The 17,968-nt window shown below is 37.2% G+C and overlaps 1 protein-coding gene across 22 annotated transcripts in view; it reads left to right on the forward strand.

Moving 5' to 3' along the window:
- kif1aa (kinesin family member 1Aa) overlaps positions 1–17,968 on the forward strand; it is a 55,285-nt gene that overhangs the window by 33,022 nt on the left and 4,295 nt on the right. For 6 of the 22 annotated variants that reach the window (XM_043241394.1, XM_043241397.1, XM_043241402.1 and 3 more), the window contains 19 exons: positions 711–829; positions 1,086–1,192; positions 1,630–1,765; positions 2,101–2,263; positions 2,361–2,451; positions 2,532–2,650; positions 2,763–2,818; positions 5,137–5,245; positions 5,432–5,498; positions 5,611–5,695; positions 5,776–5,881; positions 8,597–8,623; positions 13,871–13,985; positions 15,167–15,300; positions 15,396–15,457; positions 15,556–15,701; positions 15,810–16,007; positions 16,474–16,545; positions 16,688–16,812. In XM_043241394.1, the coding sequence (XP_043097329.1) occupies positions 711–829; positions 1,086–1,192; positions 1,630–1,765; positions 2,101–2,263; positions 2,361–2,451; positions 2,532–2,650; positions 2,763–2,818; positions 5,137–5,245; positions 5,432–5,498; positions 5,611–5,695; positions 5,776–5,881; positions 8,597–8,623; positions 13,871–13,985; positions 15,167–15,300; positions 15,396–15,457; positions 15,556–15,701; positions 15,810–16,007; positions 16,474–16,545; positions 16,688–16,812 (2,037 nt within the window). Of the gene's footprint in view, positions 1–710; positions 830–1,085; positions 1,193–1,629; positions 1,766–2,100; positions 2,264–2,360; positions 2,452–2,531; positions 2,651–2,762; positions 2,819–5,136; positions 5,246–5,431; positions 5,499–5,610; positions 5,696–5,775; positions 5,882–8,596; positions 8,624–13,416; positions 13,441–13,870; positions 13,986–15,166; positions 15,301–15,395; positions 15,458–15,555; positions 15,702–15,809; positions 16,008–16,473; positions 16,546–16,687; positions 16,813–17,968 lie in introns of all 22 variants that reach the window. The other 16 variants (XM_043241396.1, XM_043241405.1, XM_043241407.1 and 13 more) reach the window with 5 other exon arrangements.

The raw sequence follows: 17,968 nt of genomic DNA on the forward strand, positions 1-17,968 counted from the left end.
AGACTTTTTATACAAAACTACTTTTAATCAGTGTTACATTTGCTTGTTTGATTAGTGACCTGCAGTAGAAATAGTATTGAATCTTAAGTATTTTTCTGTATTTTTTGTAGACTATCGTTTAAAGGTTGGGGTTGGCAAGACGTTTGTTTGTGAAGGAGCGTATGCTCACCAAAGCGGCATTTATTTGATGTAAAATGCATTAAAAATATATGAATTTATAATAACTGTTTTTATAATTATTTTAAAATGTCATTTATGAGATGGCAAAACTGAATTTTTCCAGTCTGCAGTGTCACATTCAGAAATCATTCTGATTTGGTGTTTATTAGAACTAGAAATATTTTGTAACACTGTAAATGTCGCTTTTTGTTAATTTAATGCCTCCTTACTGAATACAAATATGAATTTCTTTCAAAACAACAACATCTTGAGTTGTAGTGTACTTTTTTTGTAGTTTTAAATGACAAGTAATCCTTACTTTTCAATGTTTATCTCCACTTAAATCCCATGCTCCTTAAACTTACCCAAAATCTTAAAAATACTCACATATTCATGTTTTATATAATGTACCCTGATCTGTGAGGAATGATCATGTCCAGGGCCACAGCAGTGCCTGCTTGTGTCTGTATGTCGCTTTATGTTGTGTTTGTCCTGTTTACTGTACAGTTGATCCCTTGGACACACGTTTTCTTCTTCCCTCTCTTCTTTAGGGCATTCGTGTATTTGAGTAATCTGCTTTATCCCGTGCCTTTGGTCCATCGGGTTGCCATCATCAATGAAAAGGGAGAGGTCAAAGGTTTCCTCAGAGTAGCTGTCCAGGCAATATCAGGTAAGATCAGGACTGCAAGTGTCTTGCAGAACCTACTGGTGAGTAGAGGGACACATATTTCAATGTAGCATATTATTGGTGTTTTTAAAAATTAAATGACAGTAGTAATGTAAAATCAAGGGAAGTTGACATACGCTTTTACTTTTAAGGGAGCAAAATTTCCTTTGGTGTTAGAGGATGTGTTTAGATCGGAGGGATGTGTGTGTACAGCATAAAGGGCAAACTGTGTGTGACTTCTTGAGGAAGTGATGTGAAGGTGCTCTGGTTTTTCCTCCAGCCGATGAAGAGGCACCAGACTATGGCTCTGGTGTCCGACAGTCAGGCACTGCCAAGATTTCTTTTGAAGACCAGCAGTTTGAGAAGGTATTAACATTTTAACACTTATAATGAAGCAATTTTGCAGAAAGGTTAGACCAAGATGAAAAAGATTCAATTTGAATGCTAGTCCAGTTTGGTTTATACTGGCTTTAGTGATCTTGTGAAGGTGGTTGACCACTGTGATAGTAGCATTTTGAAGATGCTGAGAACCAGTATTCAGAAGAACACAACACAGTTCCTGGAAACATCAGAGATTTTAAGTGTGTTATTTCCAGTAATTGAAGTAATGAGATTAATTGTTTAAAAAAAAGTGTACAGCCAATATGAACTTTTTAGTTGTGCTATTTCTTTTTTAGTGAATTTTCTCAAAATTCTAAAATTATAGTAAAGTCATGCAAGAAACATGTAAATTCATAGTTCAAAAGTGTGAGAACCATAACAAGGTTGTTTTACTTAGTCTTGTTTCTCTTTCTGTTGAACAGTTCCAGTCAGAGTCCTGTCCTTCTGGTCTTTCACGTGCTGCTGTCTCTCAGGAAGAGCTGCGAATTGTTGAGGGTGAGGGCCAAAATGCAGAGATGGGACTGTCAGCGGATGAGGTTAACAATAATACCTGTTCAGGTAAGAAACATTGAACCTGAAAATTGTTTTTGGGATTGGTATTTTGTAAATGTCTTTTATGTTGACCAAGACTACAATTTTTGGACCAAAAACCCAGTATCCAAGATCATTTTACTGATTAAAATAAATGTTCTTTTGTAACATTATAGTCTTCATTGACTCTTTTGATCAGCCTAATACATTTTTGGAAGAATAAAAGTATTAATGATTGTTGCAAGTAAAAAACCTAACCTTTCAGTTTGTGTTACTCTGCGTCTAAGTGCCAGCTTCAGCTGTCCCGTGGAGTTTTCGTATTTCTTTGACTTGACATCTTTTCTTTCATGTGCTTTTCATAGCTAACCCAGAGGAGCTGGACAGCCCTGTCAAAACCGGTCTTGATGGCATACTGGATGGCGCTCTGGATCACTTGAGGATTGGCGAAGTCTTTACATTCAGAGTTACTGTGCTGCAGGCATCAAGCATATCCGCTGAATATGCAGACATATTCTGCCAGTTCAAGTAAGTGCCTGTGTTCTGTTCTGAAGTCTGTTTCCACAAGCGTACATTTGTCATTGCTCTGTATCTAATTTACTTTCATTAAACTTCTCGTTTGTAGTTTTATTCACAGGCACGACGAAGCGTTTTCCACAGAGCCGTTGAAGAACACTGGAAGAGGTCCACCCCTTGGCTTCTACCATGTGCAAAATGTGAGCTTTACACTAAAACACAACACCGTGTCACACTAGTTTTATTAGACTGAGGATAAAACACCTGTTTCACTTTCCAGATTGCTGTGGAAGTGACTAAGTCTTTTATAGAGTATATAAAGACTCAGCCAATCGTGTTTGAAGTGTTTGGACATTACCAGAAGCAGCCTTTCCCTCCGCTCTGCAAAGATCTCATTAGGTAGATCCTGGCTATATTTATTATTTCCAACTCTGATTAATACATGCTACAAATGTCTGGATTTATCCATCAGTTGTACTGAAATGACAGCCAGATCTCTCTTTTTTTTCAGCCCATTGCGCCCATGCAGACGACAGTTCCCAAGAGTCATGCCTCTTTCCAAACCAGGTGAGGGCAATGAATATATATGACTATTTTTATGACCATTAACATAGAAGCCCCTCATTTTCACTTCACGGGCCAAAAAAAAATGCAATTTGTTCTTTAAAGGGGACATCAAGTGCCCATTTTCCACAGGTTGGTAGGATTGTTTAGGGTCTTCATGAACAGTAAATAACATACTTTGGGTCAAATTTATGGCAGTGTAAAACACAATTTTTACCTTTTCAAAATCAGCTCTGTTCACAGCGAGTTATTTTGGTGCATGGCACTTTAAATGCTAATTAGCTCTGCTCACCCCACTTCTCTCTGTAAATCTGAATTCTGCATCTGATGACCCCTTTAATGTCTCCTGCCAAATTACATTTAGGCTGAAGCTATTTAGCACATATTCTTGGCTTCGTCCTTTTTGTTGCCTGTTTTATGTTGCTGTTCGGGATCCATGTGCCCATGTCACAGTCTTTATGTTGTTGGTGGTGGGTGTAGCCGCAGACAACGACACCCCTCCTGATCGGGAGAAGAACCTGGAGCTGATTCGCTACCTGCTGCCAGAGGTCTTCAATGGGGCTCTGGTGGACTCGTTGTCAAGCCACGCCCTCAATGCAGCAGGCGTGGCTGTTTCCTACCTCCTTGAGGGGGAGGAGCAAGCCAGACTGCCGGCCCCGCCCTTGTCTATCTGTTCAGTAATAAAAGCACAGAAGCCGGGTCTGTAATGGTTCTGAGTGCCTCAGGTCAAAGTATGTCCCTGAAACCGAACCTCTGGTCTGTCTAATGCATATATAATATAATTAAATGTTTAAGAAACGGTTCTTCTTATCATGTGGGAAATGTTTGTGCTGCTTAATATTTGTATGGAAACAGTGGAACTTCTTTGATGAACAGACAGCTCAAAAGCACACCATTTATTTGAAATAGACATCTTTAGTGATATTATAAACGTCTTTATTGTCTTTATTTATTGGTATGTTTTTTTCATAATTTTTTTCTTTTTATAAATATTAAGCAGCACAACCATTTTTTCACTCAATATAAATATTTTTTGATCACCACATTACGCTGAAGTCTGAAGTAATGGCTGCTGAAAATTCAGTTTTATTGTCCCGAAAACAGTTACTTTAAACTAAAACAGCATTGTCAAATAAATACAGCCTTAGGTAAGCATAAGAGACAATCTGGAATCTTAATTATTTGTTTAGAGAAAGCATCCGCTCATTTTCCCCATTTCACTGGGAGCGACACAAACTCTCTGCATTGACAGACTAAAGGATGCTTTGTTCCAGGGACGGCGTTTCGGCCTGTTAATACTGTGTGTGGGTGTCTGTCTTTTTCTCTCCCTCAGCCTCTCCATACAAACCTCATCAAGCAGATGGACAATTCTAGCCTTTTCCTCTGACAACATTCACCAGAAATAAACTGATGAATAGAACTGGAATAAGAATGTATCAGTGCATGAGTAACACTGGTTGTTCTGTCACTTGAAACTGTGCTTGATGATGCAGTGGTCCCTCAACCTCTGTGTTCTTCATTTTGGATCATTATTATTAATAAATATTAGGTTATCGTTTTTCTTTTTTAACCAGATTTAGTGTCTCTTGACATATTCACTGGCTCATTTTACAGAAAAAGACAAAATTGAAAATAAAAAATTATTCCTATATCGTAAATTAATGTGGACTGGGGCTGCAGTATCTTGTTAATTTAAGCACACAAAGAAGTAGAGAAGTTTTATTTATTTGAATATATCTTTATCTTGTGTCTAGTTGGCAAAATCTGAATGATTTGTTTATAAACCGAACACATCTGGTTTTCTGTTGTAACTCACTGACTCAATATATAGCTAAAAGACTTAAAATATAGTGCGTGAGTCATATGAATAGCTTTCATAATGCAGTTATTACCTTTATGGTGCTTTTTTTTGTCCTTTTGGTGTTTCACAGCCCTAGTCCTCCTTGTTAATTTACATTACATGGAAAACGTGGCCAGTGTATTCTTCAGAAATTGACTTTTTGCGCTCCAGGGAAGAAACGTTTTATTTGTGGTGAACTATTCCTTTAATAGTTCTGCATGAGCGGACGTTCAGGGATCACTCGAAATTCACATGACTTTATTGATCTTAACAGCAGTGTGTCTTTATATCGGTCCCCTGATCTCCCCCTCCTGCTCCTCTCTAACTATGGTCTATTTCTCCTCTTATACCGTGATCCATTTCTTCCTCTCTTCTGTGGAACTCTAGTATCCTTCTCATCTGCCATTGAATTATCATATCCTTTGGTCTTCGATTAGCTCAATATTGATTCTCGCTCTGTCTCTCTCTGTTTTCTGCATAGTACCTGCCACTAAACTGACAGCTCTCACACGACCCACGGCAGGACCGTGCCATTGTAAATACGACCTGATGGTCTTCTTCGAAATCTGTGAGCTAGAGGCCAATGGAGAGTAAGTGTCTTGTATAACACTTGACCTTTTCACTTTAGCTTGCCGTCTGAGTTGCTAAATCAATTACTAGGGCTTTTAAAGGTGATTGAATAACTTTGTCATGGTGTTAACTTATATGAAAACAATTATGCCTAAGACAGATGACAGTGCTGGTTATTGTACTTGACACATAGCTCTTTCTTCCAGCTATATCCCAGCTGTAGTGGACCACCGGGTAGGCATGCCCTGCCATGGCACATTCATGCTACATCAGGTACTCTTTTCTGTTTATTCACCTTTCCGTTGACCTGTGCTGTTTTCGTTTTAACATTAGAGTACGAAATTATTACATAATAGCATAAAATAATTCAACATTTGCGTAACAGGGCATCCAAAGGAGAGTCACGGTCACCATAGTGCACGAGTCAGGACAAGATATTAAGTGGAAGGAAGTGCGAGAGCTGGTTGTAGGTGAGTTTGGGATCGAAATGAAAAGCTTAAGCATAAACCAGAGCGAAATTTGACAAATGGGACGCATTTGCGTTTAACAGGGCGCATCCGGAACACGCCTGAAGCAGATGAGACAATCATCGACCCCAATATTCTCTCTCTCAACATACTGTCTGCAGGATATATCCATCCCGCACAAGATGACAGGTACATTCCCAATCTTAATAAGTACGTCAAGACATCAGAAGAACGGTTCACCAACTCTCACGTGACACAAGACATCTTGAAATATTTGCTTGTCATTTTATACTCAAGAACGCTTCCATAAGGGAGTTTTATTCTTCTGTCATGAAATCTTTTTTCTCCACACTCGGTAGCAGATTTTCTTCACTTTGGCTCTGTCCCACTAAACTCTTTATAAAACCAAGACTCCATTTTTGCGATCGCTGTAGTTAATAGGACTCTCTCTCCTCAGCTTTGGCTCATGATCTCAGAGCTGGAGCCAAGCCTGTGACAAACAGTTCTCTGCACAACTTTAAAGCGATGAGTTTTTGCCAAATAGCAATGAGTCAGTGAACCAAACTTTCAAAACAGCTCTTAAAGGCCTGTCTCAAAAGAGTGATTCAGAATCAAAGGGTACAGCTACAGTGCCAGCCTTAGATAAAGACAAGAAGTATATTCACACTTTTATGTTCCGTTGCAAAAACATAACAGAACTTGCTGCATGGCTGTGGTGGCTGACATCTGGCACATGCTAGTATTGCCATATTGAGGCTTTTAAAATTCACAAGAGGGTGCACATTACATGGGGTTTGGGAGAGTCTAATCCTCCAGTTAAAAGGCAACCAAAAAGAACCCCAAAAGAAGTCGAAACAAGTGGCCAGGGGACCTTACAACTACACTACTATTCAAAAGTACCATTTAGAAGGGTCTGCATGATTTTTAAAATGTTTTTTAAACATGTCTCATGTGAATTATTTGATCAAAACAAACATTTCAATCATTTTATAATTTATGTATTAAAATAACTTTTTATTATTATTTTAATATATGTCAAAGCTTAATTTACAGTGACCATTACTCCAGTCTTCAGTGTCACATGATCCTTCAAAAGTCACTCTAATATGCTGTCTAATATTTTGATGCTTAAGAAGCATTTCTTAAATAAAAGGTGTAGTAGGTTTTAATTATTTTTTTCTAGGGTAGTTTATAAGCATTTATTTGAAATAAAAATATTTTGTGACATAAGTCTTTACTGTAACACTTTACAATAAGGTTAATTAGTTGACATTAGTTAAGTATTAAAATCACAAGTTGTGTTTGTTAACATTAGTTAATGCACCGTGAGCTAACATTATTCATTGTTTGTTCATGTTAGTTAATACATTAACTAATATTAACAAATGACACCTTATTGTAAAAGTGTTACTGACTGTTAATATTGATTCATCCTTTTTAAAAATATATACATATTTTTTAATAGTAGTGTAAATGAAATGGAGAAAGGTTGTTTTTGAACGATAGTGTAATTAATAGTAATTATTATTAGTGTAATTTTAATTTGACATATTAAATGAGGAAAGTTTAATTAGCTTTTATTTTTAGCTCTTGTCATCATAGGGCCACTGTATAAAAACTTAAATTAATCTTTTTTTTTAGATTTACACTTTTTTTTCCAGTTCATAAATTTGGTAGCGAGATGGTTAGCATATGGCTATAGCTATGATCTCAGCTTGATCTTAACAGATTAACCTTGAAAAAAATGGCACAGAAATTTGACTCTCTTATTTAATTCTTACACTGATTTATACACTCTCAGGGAAAGAAAGGGTACAAAATCCGTCATAAGCCTTGGTAAATGCTTAAAATATCTGAACACAACCTCTCAACACCTCTTCCACAACTGTTTTTTTTTGTTGTTTTTAATCATTGCTGCATGACAGGGAGTCAGGATGTTTTTAACGCTTGCTTTATTGACAGACTAATCCACGCGGCTGCCCTTTTTCTGTTTTGTAAAACACTGCACACGATGTGGTTTTTATTATCCTTGATGAAGGAGGTCACACTTTGCTGAACCAACTATCTGAAAATATGAATTCACTATTTTCAAAAGGGCAGGGAAATGGTTCTCTAGTTCACCTCCTTGCTGGCTGTGCAAGTCTTCCCATCTGATGCTGGTCTGCATTTGTGTCCATCCTCATCTGTTCACTCCATCCGCTCTGTCCACACTCCATCGCTCGGTCTTAACTACCCGCTTACTGAACCGCAGCGGAGCGAGTTCCTGGCATCTCCGCTAGTCACCATCACCTAGTTCTGATCTGCATGTGAAGACTTATTTCAGAAAAATGCTAACCATTTAAAACCACTAGAAGCTACTATACTAATCGGATCCATCATTAACATTCTCTCATCGTGATAGTTAACGTAAAAAACAAAAGCCCACCTTTCTCATGTCATGTTATGCTAGTGGCCAACCAAAGCATTTCGTCATCTGCAACGCATTGCTAGGATTTTTACCTTAGGTGTGCATCACATATCAGCATCCAGACTTTGCAAACATGAAATAAAGGCAGAATCTTTTAGATATATTACCGGATTTGCCCACCTGAACCGGAGTAAAACAAAGCCCGCATAAAAAGAGTCATTGAAAGCTGCAGTGACCTCCTCTCCTGCGATTTAACCACAAGTCTTCACTAGGTAGTCCACACTACCTATAAAACCATGTATCAGAGCTGGATTCATGCACCAGTGCGAAGAAACATGGACAAAACTGTGACAGGAGAGTTGTGCAGAGGCCTTGACAGACTCATTATATTCTAACTAGTTACACAATTGGGGGGAAAAAAAGCTGCTGGGCCTCCACACAAGCTTTTCTGATATTTCTCTAGTTCACTAACAGAATGTTGTTTTGTGTTTTTCCAGACAGTTTCTTGATTCGGACATGCCTAGGTATATTACCTTCAAATCCTTTCCTCTCATAAGATACACACACACACACACACACACACAGAATGTGTATTTTTCATCCTTTTATTTATATGGCCATCTGTCCAATCAACCTCCATCGTTCTCTGCATCATCTTTTTGGCTCTTAAATACCGCTCTTTCTACGTTCTTGTTGGTTTGCCTATTTATTTTCTCCTTCCCTCCTACTGTTTCTGAAAATGTGAGAGAATTTCCCATGGAAATGCTTTTGTGTGTGAAGCTTCTGTATTGTATGTTTTTGACATTTTGGGCACATCTAGGTGACTGAACTTGCATGGCTTGGCTTTTGTATGGGCTGCGTTTTGGCTGAATCATTTGCAGGAGGTGTGGTAGAGATCGTAGTCACCTTCCCATCCAACAGGGAATGTCATTAGAACTTTGGCTAACGTTCTGGCAAGATATTCTTATATGTTATGAACAAATGTTCTTTAGACTTTTTTTTATATTACTACTTAAGAGAACATTGAAAGCTTCCCAAAACTATAGGATGCGAATAGCCTAAATGCAGTTTTGTGCAAGTTACTTCCAAACTGTAATGCATTATAGATTACTTGTTACTGTTATTTAAAAGTAATTCCTTATCTTACAATATTACCGTCTCAAAATTGCAATGCGTTACATGACTCCTGTATTACTTTTGAGGTAGTTCTGCGTTCAAATGCACACAATATGCTAACGCTAGCCGCAAAGCCCCGGCAAAAGTAGGTTAATTACCATGAACGTGCCTGAAAAAAAATAATAGAAAGATATTTGCATTATTTTCTAAATCCGTGTCGCATAAGATAAATGACCTGACTCGACATTTCCTCAAACGCGCCTTTAGAAAGAAGTCAAATTATAATTAAAGACTTTTTGTTTCCACTTTCTTTTTCGTTTTGTTAAGTGTTTTTCGCTGAGTTTTTTTGAAAGCTAATTCATCACTGTATATAGGCTAATGCATTACCTTTGTACCGCGTTACTCCCGACACTGTCTATATGTCTCCTTAACCAGCCTGGACATTTTGAAAACGTGAAACAAATCTGAAACGTGAAAACGAACAAACTTTAGAAACAAATGCGCATCCTACGCCGCTCGTCAGTCACACATTCTTCCAGCTTGAACGAAAAGGATTGAAAATAAAAAACGAGTCACGCACACTCCATCACTCTCACACAGATTTATTGCTCTTGCTCAACAAATTAGATGACATCTCTTAATTAAAAATTTATGGTTTCAGTTGAACTGTTCCGCAGCCAGATCGAGTTCCATCACAAATGTCAAAGCAACACCGTAAAACACAACTTTGCCTGTGTGGGGCGATATCTGTGGGCCAGACCGCACACTGTGAGGTCCGTGTTGTTTATGGGCGGGAGGGCTTGCTTCGCTAACTTTGGTATTAATCATGAATCTCTGAACAAAATTAGTGTTACATTAGTCCGCTGAGATTTACGCGAAAAAATGCGTTTAGTCATGTTTATTGACGGTTGGCCTCTGCCGGCATTCCCTGCGGTTATCTGAACCACCAGGGGGCAGTGTTTCTCAAGAGGTTTTGCTTTAAACGCCGCTGCCTGAATGACTGCGAGCAAACATTTCTAAAAGCTGCTTGCTCTGCAGATTGTAATTATCAAATCAGGACAACGATGACTCCAGGAATTAGCTGCTTGTTTGTAAATAAAAGGGCAGCGTATTGGCTCAGAGGGGTATGAGAGCATTGTTATTATCCAGATCTGTTTTTCTTGCCGTGTTGCCAGTACTGTTTTAGTGTATCGGGGGCCAATTACAGATCACACTGAGAATTTTATTTATCTTACATTCAATTCAACACCCTTTTCTAACCATGATTGCAAAACCGCAGTTTTTCATGTTTCATCTATACACACACAAAAAAATACCGTTAATTCGCTATAAAAACTGGCAGCCGTGGTTGCCAGACATTCCCTTTAAAAAGAACTGTAACTGTATTTCCATCGTTACAAGATGACTTATTGTATATTTTACTACATTTACCGCTGCGTATTTTATTAAGTGACTTAATAGCGAACTACTAATAATGCGATTGAACTACAAAAATCTCCTTTGTACTTTAGCCACCGTTATAACAATAAGGCGGTACAGTAAAAAAATACCACATGTTGAGTCCATCGCATGACTTTTCACACACACTTTATAACGTTCACGATGTAATTCAAAAAACGTGGCAGTATACAACAGTTTCTTGCGGTGATTCAATATTTGATTACTTAACAAATGTGGGAAGGATAATTACTGTTAAACCAGGTTTGCATTTAATTTTTCATCATTTGAAAATTTGGGGGCATAAAGAACAAATTGAAAGCAATAAAAAAAAAAATCCTTAAAGCATTTAATATTATTCTTCGTATAGGCATGTCTCCTTGGTAACTGGCGTTTGCACCCAACAACCTCCAGTGTAGTTCCTAGGAGTTCGCAGGGGAGTCGAGTACAGAAGTGCAGTATCTCTTCCATTCCTGTTGTCACAGAAAACGTTTTAATTTCCAGCAGCCTGGGTGGCAGAGTTCAGCAGCTCCACAGTCCATGCGAGCATTACCTCATTGGTAGCACGCTTGCTTTCTTACCCCCGCGCAACGAGCAGTTCTTCTATATTATTTAGGTCCTTGATGCAAGCAGAACCAATAAACTGAGAAAGAAATGTCTCGCTGTATATTTTGCCAAGAACATGAGTTATAGTTTGGATTGGCTGATATAAGAAATTTAAGGGAAAGAAATATTGAAAGGGAAGTTAAAACAACAGGAAATCTCTTTTATCATGTATAAATGGGAGGTGGAAATTATCCTCGCAATCCCTCATGTTGCTCGGTATGCTAAGCTTGATTTATGTGCTTGTTTGGGAGTGAACAATAGCATTAGAAATGGTTTGGTTGGGTGTCCTCTAAATGTGATCTTTATTAGAAGGTCTGTGTCCTGATCTTTTAAAAGGTGCACTTTGGACCTGCAGCAGTTGTGTGGCTGTAACTACCCTGAATATTTAGATTGAAAAACTATATGCATTTTTCATACCCAGAAGTTTCTAGGAATGTAATTCTTTCAAGACCAAGTCTATGTCAAACTTAAGTCCAAACTAAATCTTAAACCTTTCTTTTGGTTGTTTGTTTATATATTTGTTTATATATTATTGGTGCTGTCAAACAGCAAAATAAAAGCGCATCCAAAAAAGTTTTGGTTTACATAATATATGTACTGTGTGTATTTATTATGTAGATATTTTTATATAGTTTTTTTAATGTATATTATTTATATTATAATATTAATATAGAATTAAATGTAATAAAGAAACAAAATATTTTCCTAAATATATAAATACATATGTTTGTAATTATAGTTTTATAAATAATAAATATACACAGTATACACACATATATTATGTAAACAAAAACTTTTATTTTGAATGTGATTAATCATAAAATGATAATTTAACTGAACTTTTAATATGCTTTCTATTGGACAAGTATGACTCAAGGGAGGGTCTATTTACAAAAAATGAATGAATAATTAATTTAATATTAAATAGGCATGGGTTTCTTTCCACTTATTAAGAGTTGTCTCTTAATTTTCCCCACAATAAATGTAAATGGATTTGATAACTGGGTCTAAGATTAGAACGTTAAAATTCTGTCATCATTTCCTCACACTCATGCTATTCCAAATCTGTATTAATTTCTTGTCTCCAAAAAAAAAAGATACGTTGAAGAATTTTGAAAACTAAACAACACTGAAGCCCATTGTCTTCCGTTATGTGAACCAAAATAAAATGTCTTCTTCTATGTAACACAGAAAAAAGAAAGTCATACAGTTTTAGAATAACATGAGGATCAGAAAAGGCTGGAATGCACTACATTTTCCAAATGCCAAGCATCGCACACCTGACTTTGTGAATGCTTACAGAAAAAACCCAGGCACTGTTATACAAGACGTGATTTTCTGTGAAATCCGTTAACTCCAACTGCCCAAAATCTGCAGACCGGCTCTGATGTTTATCAACTATCGTCAAATTGTCCAGTCTATAAATTGGAGCAAAACTCAGGGCAAAACTGTGTAGTATGTTCCATCCTTAAATAAAGACAAAATTTTCTTTTTTGGGTGAACAGTCCCTTTCAAGATGGACTAAGAAGGATGGTCTCCTCTAGACATTTTCCATGATCACAACCCCACAGTGACCTTTGAGGTTTCTCCCACAGTGTTTCATTATTTTCCTTCTATCCCTTCAACAAATCAATTTCCAGGACCTCTTTTGCTTCTTTTTTTCTGTCTCCGTGTCTAAACGACAGCCTCAAAGCTGCCTACTGGGTCATGCCGGTCCATTCAACATCTAAAACACACAAGCTCAATCTATCACATACCTCAGAGAAGCTCAGCCCCTCTCATATACTTCTGACTCAGGCATTTGGAGATTTAAGACCCTTCCCAGGCCGAGGGCCAGAAATATCTAATCTGTGATCATTTCAGCAGGTTATGACCTGTATTCATCAGAGCGAGGGTGGGTAGGCTGGAAGTTCAGCAAGGTGAATATAATTTATGAGTAAGATGCAGCCCATACTATTTTCATGTAGTACTTTCTCATGATATAGCATAACTTCAGGGCCAATATTAGTTCATTTGAGGTCTGTGAGACCATAAGAGAGTTTTTGTGAGTCAATATAAGATGCAGTAACATCTCTCGTATCCTTATATGCTAACAAATAGAGACCGTAGTTTACTTTTCTGTACTGTCTTGATATGATTCTTTCCTTTCCACCTAAAGCATTTCCTTGGGGATTGATCCTAGGTATACGTGTCCCCTTGTACCTGCCTCCCTCCTTCAGTGATCACTGCTTTTCATTTGATTTTTGTATTTATTGATTTTGTCATTGATTTACACATCATCGGTGGTGAAGCTAAAGTATTTTTTTTGCATGCATTTATATTGTCTCCACTCCTGAACACCATTTTAAACACTTTTGTATTCTTAGAATATCACTTGTCACTTTATGCAATATGATACTGATTTATGAGATGTGAGACGTTTGTACTAAAATAGCATTTAACAACATTATATATATATATATATATATATATATATATATATATATATATATATATATATATATATATATATATTAACAATAACATATATTATATTACAAGAGAATATGTCAATTCACCTTGTTCTATGAATGATATGATTTCTTTAAGGCTATTTTCTACCCTTAATCTAGGACATTCTACCATTTTGAGGCTGCTTGGGATTCATCCATGCACAACTCTTTGCTGCTTAACCGTGTCACTCCTTACGGAGAGAAAATCTATATGACTCTGTCTGCTTACCTGGAGGTAAGTGAATGGCCCATTCACTTATTTATATGGGGGGATGAGAAGTTCATTTGGGAGAGTTACAGACCTACATGATTTAGTTCCAGCTAATTTAATCTACCAAATAGCCCACAGCATTTGTAATGGTTGAATCAAGTACATATGTGGGGAAAAAAAGATAAATAGCAGTAAACTTCGTGGCTCTATAGAGTGAAACAGTGCTTTATAGTAGTGTCCCTGGTTCTGTGAAATATTTTTCCTATTCACTTTTCCACAGACATTAAAAATAATAATAATAAAAAATTTAATTTTATGATGTTATGAACCAAACTAGCCCCAAACCAGGTTAGTCAAAACATAAAAAAATTATTTAAAGCAAGGAAGTATTTGAAAAACAGATAAAAAGGGAAATTCCTTGATGAAACATTCAACAAAGCATTGCAAATGATGTAATCAGTGGTGACTGATTTTAAGTGTAGAAACTATTTAAAGTTTCTTTCAAGATATTCAAATATGCACTATTGTTAAAATGTTTGGAGAACATTTTTAAGTAAAAATCATGTGCTCTTACCAAGGCTGCATACATTTGATCAAAACATAATATTGTGGAATATTATTACAATTAGAAAAAAAAAAGTTTTGCATTTAATAAGTTTTAAAGTTTTCTAATTTATCCCTGTGATGGATAAGCTGAATTATCAGCTGTTTTTACCACATGTGATCCTTTATTGCAATAAGTATCTAGACATGTATATAGAAAGTGACTGGGTGATCGCTGTAGAGCTTCTTTGGCATAATTTCCACAGCATAAATGACTATACACACTCTAAACTTAGCAAATTCAGCAATTATTTGTGCTTGGAGGATTATTATCCTCCAGGAGTTAAACAGGCAATTTGTCATAAACCTGTACACTCACCATAGTACTAGAATATTATACATTTGTTGAATTAAATGTCATTTAAATGCACTGCAATCCTTAATTTAAACAAAATGGTCTAATTTACAAATTTTACAGATACATCCTATACAGTGCCATCAATAAACGGAACTGGAGCCCATTCTAGGTCTATGACATATAAGCTACCATGAAAAATGAGCTAATGTTGCACTCTGTAGATGTTGCCTGTTCTTTATCAAGCTATGGCTATTTGAAGCAACCGTTTTAGATCGAAAGGTTTTCAATATTTTGTTCTTCCCAGATGGAGAACTGCACACAGCCCACAGTGATAACCAAAGACTTATGCATGGTGTTCTACTCAAGAGACGCCAAGCTCCCAGCATCTCGCTCCATCAGGAACCTCTTCAGCAGTGGCACCTTGAGGCCATCTGAAGGGTACAGCAGCTTCATATCACAACACAAGCCTTTTGCAATGGTGCTTTTGCAATTTAAGTTACCATATTGTTTTCCGTTGTTGTTTTTACGTTTAGAAATCGTGTAACTGGTGTGTATGAGCTCAGTCTGTGCCACCTGGCTGATGCAGGGAGCCCAGGTAAGGCATCTCATTTGTGTTTCACTGAGGATTTATGGGACGCTGGGCAGTTTAGATTTTAGGGTGTTCTGCTGTTGAAATGGCACCTGAATATGCAGGAATGCAAAGACGGCGCAGGAGGGTGCTGGATACGTCGGTGGCATATGTGCGAGGGGAGGAGAACCTGGCTGGCTGGAGGCCCCGCAGTGACAGCCTCATCCTGGACCATCAGTGGGAGCTGGAGAAACTGAGCCTCCTGCAGGAGGTGAGAACATCTAGTTATTTGGTTTTAAATGTGATACAGAATGACAAGAATGTGTCACGATAGCTCTGCTGAGGACCTGAGAACTCATTTCCTTCTGCCGTATAATAGGTGGAGAAAACCAGACACTACCTCCTCCTTAGGGAGAAGCTGGAGTCCACCCTGCTGCTGGGCCAGGAGTCGCTGCTGTCCTGCGGGAGTGAGGATCTAACCGAGTCCTCTTCCCCATCCACCCACCTGGGCCTGGGCCACAACCCTTGCCCCGGCCCTGACACACCCAATGAGAGGCAGATGGAGCTGGCTGCAAAGGTCAATCACTGACTAACCTGAAATGAGATATTAAGTTCTATTTGCATAAATTATAATCATTTAATATCCTGTAACATCTGGTACATACAATTACTTTATTATTATTATTATTTTTTTTTTGTAAAATATTTTTGCAGTTTTTCCAAAATTTCTCCCCAAAATTATATTAATTAAATATATTTTACAGTATATTTACTATTTAATTTATTCTATATATAATTTACCATTCTAAAAACCTAATTTTAGATATTATATGAAATACAAAAGAGAAAATAATGTTCTTAAATTCACTTTTATAACCTTGTTCTATCTCCTATCTCCTTTGTCACCAAACCAAATTTAATCTAATGCTATAAATTGCTGTATTGTTTAAAAACAATTCATATACAGTGATCACTTCAGAAAATCATGAGAAAAAGATTCTTGTCCATAAATGTAACATTCCTTTTTCTGTTTGTCCCAACAGTGTCTTCGTTTGCTTAACCACACCTTTAACAGGGACTACAGCCATGTGTGTGTTAGCGCCAGTGAGAGCAAGGTGAAGAAACTGTCTTAAAAACGTTCAGGTTTCAGAAAATTTAAGACGTGCATTTTTACTATTGCTGCAGAAAGGTTTGTGTGAAGGTGTGTGTTTGTGTTCTGTGTATAATGACCGATTTCTCTGTTGTGATGTGTTGCAGTTGAGCCAGATGTCAGTAACTCTTTTGAAAGACTCTGCCTCGGTGTGTGCTGAAAACACCCTTACCCCGTCCTCCACATGCCCGTCATTGGTGGAGGGACGCTACAGCCACAACGCTGAACTTAGGTTAGTACTTAGTGACTTCTGTTTCATTTTGAGTTTTAAAACACTTACGGTAATTAAAAGTGTGATTCTGCAACACAAATCAAAAGGAGCTGCAAAAACAAATGTAAAAATGTTTTCTAATCATTCTGAACCCAATGACAGATAGTCCTGTCCTAAATTCCTACTTTTGATTGTGATCATGCATCAGGCTAGTTTGAGAATCAGCCTGTGAAGGGCTTATATTTCTGTATATTAAAGGGTTACTTCACCAAAAGTGAAAAATTCTGTCAATAATTACTACCTCGAGTTTTTTACCTTTTTTTTTTTTTTCAAATCTTCAGATTAAGATATTTTTGATGACATTTGAGAGTTTTTTTGACCCTGCACAGACAACAACACGTTCAAGGCCCAGGAAGGTAGCAAGGACATCATCAAAATAGTTCATGTGACATCAGTGGCTCAACCATTAAGTCATGAAGATACAAGAATACTTTGTGTGCAACAACAACAACAAAAAAGCACAAAAAAATGCATGCGTCGTGGTACACCCGTGAAGGCATTTTTGTTTTCTTTGCTCACAGAAGCGTTCCTGCAGCACAGAAAGGTAGTAAGGACATCATTAAAATAGTCCATGTGACAAAATGACTAACACGGAAGAGAAGAAACTGTTGAATAATGTGATTTTGTGAAGTACTCTCATATCTTCGTGACACGACTGTTGAACCACTGATGTCACATGAACTGTTTTAATGATGTCTTTACTACCTTTCTGGGCCTGGAATGTGTTGTTGTCTTTGAAGGGTCAAAAAGCTTTAAAATGTCATCAAAAATATTTGTCTTCTGAAGATGGTCTTAGGGTTTGAAATGTCATGGGGATGAGTAATTAAAATTCATTTTTAGGTGATCTGTTTCTTCAAAGGGGTCACCGCACGCCCATTTTCCACAAGTTGATATGATTCTTTAGGGAAATTTCTCAATGGTAGTGTAAAGCAACACCCTTTTTACTCTGTCAAAAAGGTAAAGAGTGAACTCTATTCACTCTTCTTTGGGGTGAGGAACAATTCTCAAGAAAGGCGATTTGTAAAGATTCATAAAAGACCTTGTACTCGCTTCTTCTGTAACGTTAGGTGAAGCTAGATCACAAATGATTCGCACAAACATAGATGCATTTAAGTTG

The sequence above is a fragment of the Puntigrus tetrazona genome, chromosome 6 (genome assembly GCF_018831695.1).
Source record: "Puntigrus tetrazona isolate hp1 chromosome 6, ASM1883169v1, whole genome shotgun sequence".
NCBI lineage: Eukaryota > Metazoa > Chordata > Actinopteri > Cypriniformes > Cyprinidae > Puntigrus > Puntigrus tetrazona.